Source organism: Phyllostomus hastatus, unplaced genomic scaffold (assembly GCF_019186645.2).
Source record: "Phyllostomus hastatus isolate PE091 unplaced genomic scaffold, TTU_PhHast_1.1 phas_scaffold_12, whole genome shotgun sequence".
Taxonomy (NCBI): Eukaryota; Metazoa; Chordata; class Mammalia; order Chiroptera; family Phyllostomidae; genus Phyllostomus; species Phyllostomus hastatus.
The window spans coordinates 2,958,976-2,972,478 of record NW_025334007.1 but is presented as its reverse complement, the minus strand read 5'-3'; the positions used below and the strand labels follow the sequence as shown (position 1 = coordinate 2,972,478).

Genomic DNA, 13,503 nt, shown 5'->3' with positions numbered 1-13,503 from the left:
TTTGGATTAACTTTAGGGAAAAAAAATCCATCTGTTTTGAAAACCAGTTTGGGCTTGTGCTTTTTTGTTTTTACTGGAACAGGACAAAAGGTCTCTTCCACTGCTGTCCTCACACAGCAAGCCCTTTGGCAAAGGCATGGATCCAAAAGTCAACAGTAATCTATTCAGCGAGGACCAGTTTAGTGCAACGTCCAAGTAGCATTCAAGGACTTGGTAGAAACACTAAGATGTTTGGGGTTTTTTTACATAAAAAAAAAGAAAACTATGTGTAGTTATCAAGGCTTACGTAGGAAATGTGCTAGGAACCCATATTTCTTAAAGAAGACATACGGTCATAAAATGATTACAACACACTACAGCAAGTTACTGGGGAACTCAAGTCTTCCCTGAGAGATAAACGTCTTCTTTAAGAAATCAATGTTGTATAGGTCAAGAGGCACCGTGATCCAATGTGAAATGAATTAGAAAGACATTAAAACTACCATGAGGAAACAAAAGGGTGACTACCCAACTTAATAGGCAGATCCAAAGATTTCCACATGAATCCTCACTGCTAGGGCTTTGGAGATTTAATCTGGTCATTTCTCAGAACCCTGGAGCAGCCCCTTAGTAGAAAAATGCTAAGGCTTGTTTAGAAGCTTTCACTGCAAGTGACGACAATTTCGTACTTGAATTATTTGAGTTATAAGCCCTATCTTCTGGAACAGACCAGTCTTTCAATTATAGACTTCAAATATAGACCCACCGTCGAGAAAAACATTTTAATGCTTCCCCTTATAAGATGTGCTCCCCTGGCAGTGCATGGAAGAAACACCTGAGACCTCGAAGGATCAGCACACCAAGGAAACAAGGCATGTAAATCCAAAACACTGAAATAAAATCTCATATAGAAAATCTTATGCAGAGCTTTAATTCTTAGCCTCGAGGATAATTCCATGTTGTTTTTCTTAGTAATGCACACAGCACCTAACGCAGCATGCATAAGCACAAGAGCTCACAATAACCAGAAATCTAAAAAATATATACACTAAAGGAGGTGCTTATTAAGTCAGAAAATGAGCCAAAAGGGAGTGCTGGTCAGAGAAGAATCACTTAAAAACCAGGAATTAGTAAAAGTACAAAACCACTTAGTCCAGAAGCAAAGCAAAACATGCAAGGCCTTCTTCAAACACTTTTTGAAGGGAAGGAAAAGAACACTGTTCTCCCTTCCCACTTTCTAAATACAAAACAGTGTACCCAGAAGGACCATTTCTTTTGTCGTGGATGGCCAGTTCCAGTCCACCCACTGCCATCTTCTCTTCCGTGACGACTCCACTAGGTTTTCATCCATTCAGGTTTCAAAGGAGACTGGCTCAAAGAATACTGTTTGACCGTCTCCTTTGTAGACAAACAATGTAAAAGGTTTCTGCTAGACTTAGTTTCAAATCATATGACAGATACAAGTAAGTGTAGGTTTTGTCAAAGGAAAAAGAAAAGATCTGTTTCTCAGTGAACTTTCCAGCTCTGTGATCCATATTAAATGGATTCAATGCTGCCGCCAGCATAGGACTGGTTAGCGTCTGACAGAATTCTTGCAAAATCAAATACCTTAGGACCTGGCTCTGCTGCCTGAATAGAATCACTCTACAATATATTTTTATAAACTGTGTAATCCTACAAGTGAGAACTTTGATACAATTACCGGTATTGTAAAACAAAACAAAACAAAACAAAACAAAAAACAAAAACCCCAGAGGACTTTAAAAGTCTGCTGGGTTTTTCTTCTTTAAAATAAAAACTTCCCACTATTTCTGAAAAATCTAGTCAACTTTCATAGGAAGACAAAATGGGGGTATGTTTTAGTTATTAGAGAAAATATTTTAACAAAGATTGTTATTCATTTGAAAGTTCTTCAAAGTTTAAAACACTCTCTAGTTAAAATTAGTTACATTGAATTAATTGCCATAATTTTCTACCACGAGTGTCTGTATAAAATAAACATCTTTTCTTCTTCTTTCCTTTCAAGGCACTGTTACTTATTATTTTGTGTTATCTCTCTCTCTCTCCATATATTTTTAAAAATTATTCTTTAGCCTATTTGCCTTTTGGATTTTTTAATTGCTTGAAACATATTCCCACCCAGGGTAAATTCATTTGTTTATCAGGATCCAATGAAGCCGAGAGAATTCCAGTGTATCAATTTTTAAAAAGCTTCTTCTTTGGGAAATTCGGTCTAACTTCTATAAATGCAGAGGCTACCTGGGTTAGGGGAAACAGTTACCAACAATGAGGAAGGCCACACTGAATCTTAATCACTCCCCACGCTGTGTAAGCGTGATGATTAAAGGAACCAGGGAGGTCACTGCGCAGAGCTCCCATATCTCAAAACGAAGGGGCACAGTGACACAGCTTCAAAACAGACACTTCTTTCAGGCCAAGCAAGACTAACCCTCAATGAATCGTTGGCATTTATCACCACAGGATTTGAGAAAAGCATCTACTTTAAATTAAATTACATGGTGGAACAATAAAAAAGACCCAATGAAAATAAATTGAATCCTTACATAAGCCTGTCTTCTAAAATTGGTCATTTATCCCTTATGTATAATAGAGCTGATTTTAAATACAGATTTTAATAAAGTACACTTTGAAATGCCAAAAATCCCACACGATGACTGTAGTACATGCGCACTGTTTGCTTATATGTAAACTGCAGGCCCCCGAAATGAATTTGATACTGGGTATCTGATATTAGTATTATTAATATACGTCAATAGTAATAGCAAAGACTGCAGTCCACTTTCCTGCTTATGAGCTAAATATTTAGTTTGGAGAGGAGAGCAAAGTGGGTTCAGTTAAAAAACAAGCTCATGTATATAAATATCAGTCCATTAACATGGCATTACCTGAGAAAAAGTCCATACCCGTCACTGACATTATTTAGCCAACTCAACATCATACTATAAAACAAATTCTGCTGATTTTGAATGGTCTGCTTATAACAGGCCCTAAGGAGTAAACCATCATCCCGTTGAAGGCCCTGAAGCGTTGACTCCCAAGAGATGTGGCTAAAGAATGTTCTTATGTAATTGGAAAGCTCTTCCTACTGCTTATCATCGAGGAACATATAAACACGTCTCCCAGGGATACAACTAACGACCCAATAGTTTCTCTGACGTTCTTTGGAGCTCAAGGCCGGGACTTCCGCTGGTTCGAATGTGCCCAGGTAGGGGGCCCTGAACATCTCGCTCTGGTTCTCCCTGTCGGTGTGGGCCGGGGCCTTTCTGCACGTCTCATCACCAAGGGAAGGAAAAAAGTGGAAATGAAGGAAGTGGGCATCGGGATGTCTTTCAAACAAAACAAATAAACCAAGAAAAACCAGCAAGCGAATGTGTGGGTGGGAGCAGCGCCCTTCAGTGGAAGTACTCACGCAGAATCTACCGGCCAGAAGTTGATCAGAGTAACCGGACTGCAAAACAAAAAATGAGGTGGTGAAGAGACACAGGCAAACTCAGCCGCAAAAAATCAAAATAAACAAATAAAACAAACAAATAAGGAAATAAATAAATAAACAAAACAACAGAAAGGTCAAAATAAATAAAACCCAACCAATTCAGGAGAAACCATGGAAAGCAACAGCCAAAGAAAAGCAGAAAGTGATTTCAAAGGAAAACCGACAGTGGTGCGGTGGCCACCAGAGTAATGGCAAAAAGGAGGCATCACAGAGGTGAGGGCAGCCTCGGTTGGATCATGAGAATCGTTACTACTTACTGTGAAGGGATTTCCTGTGACTACCGTTTCTTTCCGGTAGAAAAAAGTGACTGGATCTGATCACACAATCAGATCCAAAGAGACACATGCCTACTGATTTGCGAGGGAGGAAACTTCACAATGAAATATTGGAATCACTCATTTGTAAACAGTCCCATATTTCTTAAAAAGCCTTGTGGAGGTCATGAGCGGCTGCCACGTGGCGTTTTCCCTGTGAGATTAGGGTTAACGTTTGGGAAAGGTCAGCGGCACAGGACAATCGGCACGAGACGTGCCGACTGCGACATCAGCCCCAGCCCGTTTTGCTCTTTTCTGCTAAAGTCAATCTAGAGAAAGAAATAGGAGAGACTGTTTGCACTTGGGAGTGAAGGACGGTATTCAGCTGAGAGGAGCTCACATATACAGCAAATGAGAGTCTGTTTTGCTCTTGCCACTACTCACGTTTCCATGTTGTCCCCCTCTAAGACAGTCTGCACTGGCAGGTAGCCCATTCGGGGATGCTTCGCAAAATACCTTTTGGTTCGAAATTTGTTTTTTAGTACCTTGGCAAAGTCACGAACATCTTCTCCTGAAGTAGTCTGAAAGGGAAAGCGCGCTGAGATCAGACTTGGGAGAGTGAGGCCTCCAGACAGAGGACCGCACCAGCGTTCAGCCTCTCAGAGCGTTTGTTTTTTGTCATTTCGGAGAGCGCAGGTTGAGCACAAAGGCTCTGGAATCAGGCCAAACCGGGGTTTTGAAACCAGGCCTGGCATTTACTAGCAGGGTTAATATGGGGGAGTGAGTGATTGACCCCATCTGAGGCCCGGGTCATCTGTGAAACGGAGGCACTCAAACCTCAAGAAGTTGGTACAATGACTAAATGCAGTACATCCTCTACTGGGCTACTCAGAGTCTTCTTGTTAAAGTCGAAAAGTGAAACTTAAGTTCTGCCACACTTGACGGTATTTGAAAAACTGTTGTCCGAGAAGATAGCATGTTTCACCTAACTCAATATCCTGCTATTCACAGCACGGTTCCTTCTCCATCATCAAATGCCTTTGCAAAAGGAACCGATGTGAGAAAAGACAATGAAAACAACCAGCAGGGTCCCTCTGATGATGGAGGAGAAAACACTCCAAAGCGGAGCTTCTCGAACCTTGACGCATGGGGGAGCCACCTGCAGATCTGGCTGAAATGCAGGTTTTGATTTAGAAAGTCCATGGCGGCGGGGAGCCTAAAGTTCTGCATCTCTAGTAAAAGTAACCCCCCAGGTAACGCCAGTGCTGCTAGTCGGCAGACCATACTTTGAATAGCAAGCAGCTAGTGTCTAAGGGACATCAGATTTACACCCAGGTCTGCCTGCCCGCCAGGCCCCTCACATCTTGCCGGTGATTTTCCAAAGTTCTATTTGCCACTGAACATTTTCCCAAAACAACATCTGAGGAGGAGGCTCCACCTTTTAATTGCAGAGTCTTGGGCAATTTCAGAGCCTCAGAACCTGAGTCCTCATCTGTAAAAAGGGGGTAAAAATAATACCTATTTCACACAGACTCATTTAAAATGCGACACCTAGCATTTACTTGGCAGGCGATAGTCTATAACACAGATAAGAGATGAGAAAGAGTAACTGAAAGGGGTGGGTTGTGAATTTGGGGGAACCCACATTAACACCTCCATACCCAGCACGCCCCATGGCCACCCAAACTCTCCACATGACCGCCAGGGCTGAGCAAAAGAAACATGAGAACGTCTTCCTGGCAACCCATGCAAGTGGCTGAAAAACCTACTTACTACTTGTGCGGGCCTTTGCCCTAGGTACGTACTGGGGTAAGGTCAATCCGGGCACCTATAATTTGGAGCCACTTTAGCTGCGGAACATCTGGGGAAACACGTGGGGAACGTATCACAGCATTACATGCGATCTGCAACACTGCCCCAAATGGAAACTAACTCATGCCGGGGAGGCGAGTAACTTACCGGAGTGCAATATTCCACCATGGGGTAGTGCATTTTATGGCCTTTTGCCACTCGACCAGAAAAAAAGCAACTTTGGCAGATGTCATAATTAAAGTGCTTTAGACTCCTGTACCTGGTAAAGAGCAAAAAACAAACACACATGTATTTCTTCACATCAAATTCCCCAAGAATGCTCTTTAATAAACCTTCTTCCACACTGTCTTAATTCTAGAAACAGGCTGTGGTCGGAGTTCATTAATTCCAAAAGGTAAGTGATTAACTTCCTACCTCCAGAATTCTCTGGTGCTTCCCCTACAGTATCAAAACATTTTGGCAGAAAGATTATCCTATAAACATGTATAACGACGGAAGGAAAACTCAGCTCTTATTTAAACTCCACCAGGAACTCTTTCAGATTAACTAAGAAGCTCCTGGCACACTTCCAGTCTTTTGAAGACTGAATACTAGAATTTGAAAGAACTTCCAGGAGAGATAAATCCGTGTATGGCAGTCCCCCACCCCCAACCCATAACTGGGGATAGAAGTTTTCAGATGCAATTATTTTTAAAAATATACATATATAAAGATAAGGCAGTTTCATTAGACAAAAGAAAATTAAACAGGCACTTCTAATTAAAATAAATCTTTTAAAATTACATTTTCTGATTGACATGATTCATCTTCAGAGAGCTGCTGGGATAATCTCTTTTCTCTCTCCTCAGAAATCCCTCACCGCACACATCCCCCGGATGTGATGACTGAGGCCCCAACAAAGGACAAAATGGGATTAAATGGGAGAGTGTGCGCTCTGTGAGTACGGACGGTCCGCTTCTTCCCTTTTCCAGAAGAGTGTATCCTTTGTTTCCTACGTGCTCTGCCTTTTGCTTTCCCAGGTAAGAATCCCAGCCAATTCAAATAAACATATGCCTCATGTCACATATGGGAATGTGTGTGTGTGGGGGGGAAGATGCCTTTTTTTAGATCCCAATCATCTTTCGGGGGAGAAGGAAGGAAAGACAAGTGCTCATTCCTAAAATAGTCACATTTGAGAAGGGCGAAAGAAGTGAATGTGAAAATGCTCCTAGGTCCTCCAAAGCACTCTCCTGTTTCATTTTATGAAATCCCCCCTACGGATCTCACTGGAGAGGGGGGCTGAGACACAGAGGAAGGTGCGGCTCTCCCCCTGCGACTGCCCCTCCCCGCTCCCCTCCCCCCACCCCCAGCTTCACTGGTACCTGCCCAAACCAGCCTTGTCTATGGAGGCTTTAGAAACCTCTAAAAGGTCTGTAAACCCTCTTTGTAAACAACAGGAAGTATGGAAGGACAGAGCACACGAATGACACAAAGCAGGTATTAGGCGAGAAAGTATTAAAACAAGTCCAAGCATACCCAGGGACAGTATTTACTCAGCGGCGAAATGGATTCTGGACAGGCGCAGACCACGTAACCAGTTTACCACGTTATGGCCTAGTCACCGCTAAGGAAACCTTGTGGTTGACCCAGATGTTTAAATCCATCACCAGATGTTTCTGAATTTGGATTTGGGGTTGCTGTTCAATATCCTGTCTCCCCAAACAGGTCAACTGAGTGGAAGATTTCAGAGCCAATGGTTTTCCAGCATGGTTTAAGAATATCAGAAAAATAAGATGCTATGTGTCCTATCTCTTTCAGTTTTAAAATTATAAGGAACATTTTTCCTTTTATAGCTGCTCTGTGAATCTTTCATTTTCTTGCATACTTTATATTCCCTTAGAAGTTCATTAGGAGACTATACGAACAGCATAATCACATTCACGGATAAAGAAATCCTAGGGTGCTTAAAACAAGTCTTATTACTTTAGGGGGAAAAGTCTGCAAAGCGAGCATGAGGCTGAGTTCCCACAAGGGCTCTCCCAATGTGGAATCATTTCTTAGTTCCCTAACTAATTCCTGGACACTTTCTATCAACAGAAAAGACGGTGAAAGAAAGAAATGTGGTTCAAATGTCTTGGTTCCCGGGAAGGAGGAGGCACAGTGTATCAGTATGCTGCTGACGGACAAGTATCTTGGTGGAGACACACAGACAGCCAGCCCTGTCCAACCCGACACCGTGCCCCTGCACAGCTGAAGAGTGAAGCTCCTGGAAAGGGACACCTGCCTAATGACTGACACCCACCGAAACCACCCAGTGATCACCTCGATCACCTCCTGTCCCACTCCGAAGAGGAACAAACGAACAGCAACTGATACGGTGTAAAACAATGAATGACACCTTGGGGGTTCCCGATACCTGAATCCAATGATCGGACACTCCTTGCAGATGTTGCACTTGGCCTGGTGCTTGGCAGTCTCCGCAGCGGCCACTCTGTGCAGCACGGGCAGCCACACCATGGACTGGGGCTCCAGTCTCATCCAGTCCAGGAAGAGGGCAGCTTCGATCTCAGGCTTATTATTGGCCTGCGAAGATGGGGGAGAGCGGACGGTGGGGGTGGGGTGGGGAGGAAAGGTGACAAAGCAAAGGAGGCATACGTCAGTTCAGGTAATAAGTTAAAAGAACAAAACAATAGTTGCGTGGGGAGGCCCAGCTTTTGCAGGCCGCCTAGCCCTAAGGTTTTGGTGAACCGCCAGGACTCTGTGTGGCTACTAGATGACAACAAAACAAAATGAAACAAAGCCAAACAAACCGAACCAATGGAAAGCAAAATGCACACCTCAGTGAGACTATATTTAGCTCCAGTGTTTCAACAGATACGTGAGTTAGCCAGAAGTGAAAGGCAAGTGTTTATTGATGAAATTTCAAAGGAGGGGGAAAAAAAACCCAACAACTCGGGAACTATTGATTCCTGTTTCTTTCCCCCCTAAAGAATCTATTTCTCAGCGTGCCATAGAATCATAATGAAGAGGCTTTACAATTCATCTGGTCCCAAAGCTTCATTTCACAGACAAGAAAACAGACACAGATGAAAAGAGTAGCTTTTCAAAGGCCGCCCAACGAACGGGTGGCAGAGGTGATACTAAATGCAAACCTCCAGGTCTAGCGTTGTTGTCATGGGGACCTGTTGTCTCCTTGTCTGTCTGTCTGTCTGTCTCTATTGCCCACTCTTCCCTTCTCTCTTTCAGAGCCTACAGTTAACAAACACCATTCCTCCCCAGCGGCATAATGAGTTGAAAAAGCTTGAAGTATATTAGCCATCACCTGATTTCTGTGCGATCACAGTCATGCATTGTAACTAGATCTTGGTTTTTTTAACCCTTCAAGACTGCCTTTGAATTTTTTTCTATTGTCAGACTGACCCATACATCGCCCACTTGTTTTGGTTTTCATTCCTTTAGCATCTGTTGGTGGTGAATTCCTCGGGTTTGGTCTGAAAATCTCTTTTTGAAGCCATATTCTTGATAGCTGTGTGGCAGGGCACGGATGTTTAGGTGTGGGGTTGTTTTCATTTTGCTCTAGCGCATGGAGACACTATTTCCCTTTTATCTTACTTTCTCTGTTTAGAAGTCAAGAGTAAAGCTGACCTCCGCTCCTTTGAAGGTAATGTGTTTTTTCTCCTGTGTGGCGTTGTGTCTCTAGGGTTTTATTTATACTGTTTAGGATTAACTGGGCTTCTTGAACCTGTGGGTTAGAGTCTTTAGTCAGCTCTGGAAACTTCTCAGTGCTGATCTCAACAAATAGTGCCTCTTGTCCATTCCCTCTGTGCTCTGCTTACAGAAGTCTGGGAGGTAAACACAGACTTTGTCAATCTAGCCTGCATTGCTCTGAACAGGGCTTCCCTATCCACCGCCCGCCCTGCCCCGCCTTGTTTTTGTCCTTTATGCTTCGTTGTTAATAATCCCTTTTGCCTGGGTATCCATTTCTCTCTTTAGCAGCACCCAATCTGATGTAAGCTCAATACACTAAGTTTGAAATTTTGGTTGTTGTACTTTTTAATATCTAGAAGTTCGGTTTGGTCATTGTTAGGGTCACTTCTAAAGTCTGTGGCTCCCTGTAGGTATTTTTCAATGTTGTCTGTGATTTTCTTTTCAACACACTAAACATAGTTTTCAAAAAGTAATCTCTAATGATTCCGAGATATAACATTCGTGTAGGCCTGCTGTTTCTGCTGGTTGTCACTCCCCTTGGTTTCTCATGTGCTTAAGTTTTTTCCTTCCCTATGTACTACATTGACCTTAAAATATTTTCTGGAGATACTTTGAGCTCTTCACTGAAAATGCCTTCTCCAGTGATGACTTCCGCCAAGAACCAAAGGGCACTACCTATTCTGAGACCAGTTTAAACTGAATGTATGATGGATACTCAGTATCATGCACTCCATGGGTATTTCAACTGCAGACCCGTGTTGCTTCTCTTGGAACGTGCTTTGCTGATAAAGACTCCATTCACCTTTCAGATAGAAAGGCAGTGGGTTTTCGACCAACAGGTCATTTGGCTTGCAGCACTCACAACTTCAGAAATACTCCAGTCATTGTCCCGATTACCAGTTTCCCAACGTTATAGCAAGCTTGGATTTCCTAGCTGCAAAATGGTGTCAATTTGAGCTCCTGATAAAAGCTGTTGTTGTGCACTTTTCTCTGTGTAGATTGCCAACACACAGGTCCTTTGTGGAAAAAATTTTAAAGTAAAAAAGAATTCGCCCTGGCTGGTGTGACTCAGTGGACTGAGTGCTGGCCTGTGAACCAAAGGGTCGCTGGTTCGATTCCCAGTCAGGGCACATGCCTGGGTTGTGGGCCACGTCCCCAGTAGGGGGCGCTGTTGCGCGTGGGTCACCGGCTAGCAGTGACCACGGCACACTGTGGATGGCTCGACAATACGCGAGAAAAAACACACATGCACAGAGACAAACCAGTTTCTGTGGGGAAGTAGGGACAGAATGGCCACCCCCCTAGTGGGGGAGCGCGCTGATCCACCGTCCATACCTGCTTTTATTAGGCTCATTTTGCATAATAACTCAGGTAATGTACAATACTCATTAGGGGAAGTAAGGAATATATAAAACAAAGAACTCTGCCGGTCTATTGAGTTGGGGGTCAAAGAGCTGTAAGGCTGAGGAACAAACTAGCTTCCTCCTAAGACCCTTCTCATTCAACTGAGAGCGTTCTTGGACAAAGAAGGTTTCACAGTAATTTACATGTTCTTTCTTAGGCCTGATCACCCCGGGAAATCCGCACTTCCCAGTACCGAGCTGTACTTCCCCGTCATGGTTTCAGGCTTAGGTGGAGCGCGGGAACTAAGGCCACCGAGAGATAAGGAGATTTTCTTCCGGACGCTGAGAACTCAGACTTTGTCAAAGCCGAGGAGTGAGGGTCCATCACCCCCTTTTGCTGCAGCCCCCCCAAGTCCTTCTTTTGGGGGGCCTCCCAAAAGTGATCGTGCCTGGCTTGGGTTGTTCCCCCGTGGGGAATCTTACCCGTCTTTGGCTAACCCGACCAAGCTTTTTTGGGGGTTCCGTAGGAGAAACAGCATTGCTGCCAGGGAGATAAGCTTTTTTTCTCCTTGCCGGCTCACGGTTCCAAGGGCGTTCCCTTAGCTTTAGCCTAGGCGGGGGTCTCAGCTTCTAATACCAGTCAGGGCGGTTCCCAACAGGGCGCACAAGAGGCAACCACACATTGATGTTTCTCTCCCTCTCTTTCTCCCGCCCTACCCCTCCCTGTCTCTAAAAATAAATAAATAAAATCTTTAAAAAAGATACTCAATCATAAATTAAAAAACAATTCTAGAACCTAAAGATGAAAGGGACCACAGAAATGAATGTGTCCTTTTGCAATGGCACCACAGAGCTATTGCAATAAAAGACCTTCAGCAGTCATGGAGTCCAAACCCATAACCAGTGCCCAGGCATTCTTATAGCCACTATATGAATACTACCCATGCACGACAGCAAACATCCTTAACGGATGCTCTTGAACATCTGCCTATAGGGACCCCTGTTAAAAGGGTTTCTTCAGCCTGAGCTGAAATCCACCAGCAGAGCAAATAGGGTTTGGGGCTCCAGAGTCCAACCACGAGAGCTCCAGCCCCAGATTCCTCATTCACAGGCTGTGTGACCTTGGGAAGAATAACTTTCTCTCTCTTAGTTTTGTTCTGCCATGAAATAGAACTATTAATAGTGCCTACGTCATAGGGTTGTTGTAAGATGTAAATGAGTTAACAAGTGAAAGGCACTTGGAACAGTGGCGCATAGCAAGGGCCGGGTCAGTATTTGCAATGTTATTGTCATTATTATCTATCCGACCACAAACCCAGAAGTTTGCAAGTTTGCAGCCTTGACATAGTGCATTCTCCTCTCTCTCCTCCTCCCCCTCTCTCAACATCCATGTGAGAGAAACACCAAGCGATTGCCTCTCTCATGCACGCCTACCAGGGACTGCACCTGCAACCCAGGTATGTGTCCTGACCGGAAATTGAACTGGCGACCTCTCGGTGTTTGGGAAGATGTTCCAATTTACTGAGCTACACTGACCAGGGCCACACAGCCCTTGCAACATTTTACAGAGTTGTCATGTCTGTCCATGCCTCTTCACCCCTATTCCTTTGATTTCTTCCTCGTACGACATGGCTTGGTTTGCCACTGTCCTTTGGAAACTTATTCTCCAAATACGATCTGCTGGGAGCGGCACTTCCATTTCTCTGGACATTATAATTGGGCGACTTGCTGTGGTGTGATACTGCAGGCTCACGTGGGTTTCCACTCAACTGAAATCCCTGGGTCAGTGTTTCCCAGTGTGTCCGGCAGATCAATCACCCAGCAAAATGCTTCATAAAAAGAAGGTCAAATTAATTAAGGAAACTTTGCATATTATACCTACCTCTTAAAATTCTTAATGTATGCTAACGCATTAGAAGCTAAGAAGGTCATCCGTGAGGAAACGCATTAAACTTTGTTTGACCTCAGATTTTCCCACACTTGCTATTCAGTGGTCCCCAGACCTTATTAAAAAAAGAAAAAACAAACTTCTAAGGCCTGTGAACAGCACTAGGTACTAATACCATACGGGGCATGATGGGAAATGCTGTTTTGGACCTCTGCCAGAGATTCCTGTGTTCTGTACTTGTTCATTTGGATTTGTTTCCTCTCGATCCGTCGAAACATGTCCTGTCAGTTTGATCCCACTGTGCAATCTCATCAAAACCCTTAAAAGTCCAGACTCTTACAGCCCAGGAACCAGCCATGATACCTAATTTTCTGTATCTTTCCCATTTTAAAACGTGTGTTTGGTCTCCATCACAAAGTCCCTGGTGAAAATATCAGACATGTAGGCCAAGGTCAAACATGACCACCGGGGCCTGCACCTCAGGCCGACAGAGATCCGGCGTCCAGCCCTCTCTGCTTGTTCCACTGCGACACTTTCCAGTTACTTACACCGTCGCCGAATCTCTATTGCACACGTTTCTCCATTTCATACACAAAGGCGGAGCGAGAGACTCTGTCAAAAGGACTACAAGTCTCAGTTACAATATGTCCTATAACAATCTCTTGCTCCACTGGTCTCGAAACCCACTTTATCAAACTAACCCTTTGTAGCGAGGGGACAAATCATTACAGAAAGGCAGTAAACTGAAAAGCACTATTAATTCATTTCTGTTTAAAACACGGGTTTATTGATATTTCATCTGAGCCTGTATACTTTTTTCTGACTTAGGCTGAAATGATTGTTCGTTTACTGGTGGGTTCAAAGACACGATGCAGAGTAAGAATTCATGCTTCATACAGAGAGTGTAATACAGCGGAAAGCTACTATGCATTCTGGAAGACAACAAAAATCTGACCATGAGTCAGCAACCAATGGGGGTGCAAAACACAAAAGAATAAAAGGCAATAATGTATCTGTGACGTATTA

General features: G+C 43.7%; 1 protein-coding gene across 7 annotated transcripts in view; it reads right to left on the bottom strand.

The window, feature by feature from the left end:
- The window catches only part of DMD (dystrophin), a 1,939,942-nt gene that overhangs the window by 53,308 nt on the left and 1,873,131 nt on the right, over nucleotides 1-13,503 (bottom strand). For all 7 annotated transcript variants that reach the window (XM_045855895.1, XM_045855896.1, XM_045855898.1 and 4 more), the window contains 4 exons: nucleotides 7,955-8,121; nucleotides 5,707-5,818; nucleotides 4,192-4,328; nucleotides 3,410-3,448 (listed from right to left, as the gene is read on the bottom strand). In XM_045855895.1, the coding sequence (XP_045711851.1) occupies nucleotides 3,410-3,448; nucleotides 4,192-4,328; nucleotides 5,707-5,818; nucleotides 7,955-8,121 (455 nt within the window). The remainder of the gene's footprint in view (nucleotides 1-3,409; nucleotides 3,449-4,191; nucleotides 4,329-5,706; nucleotides 5,819-7,954; nucleotides 8,122-13,503) is intronic.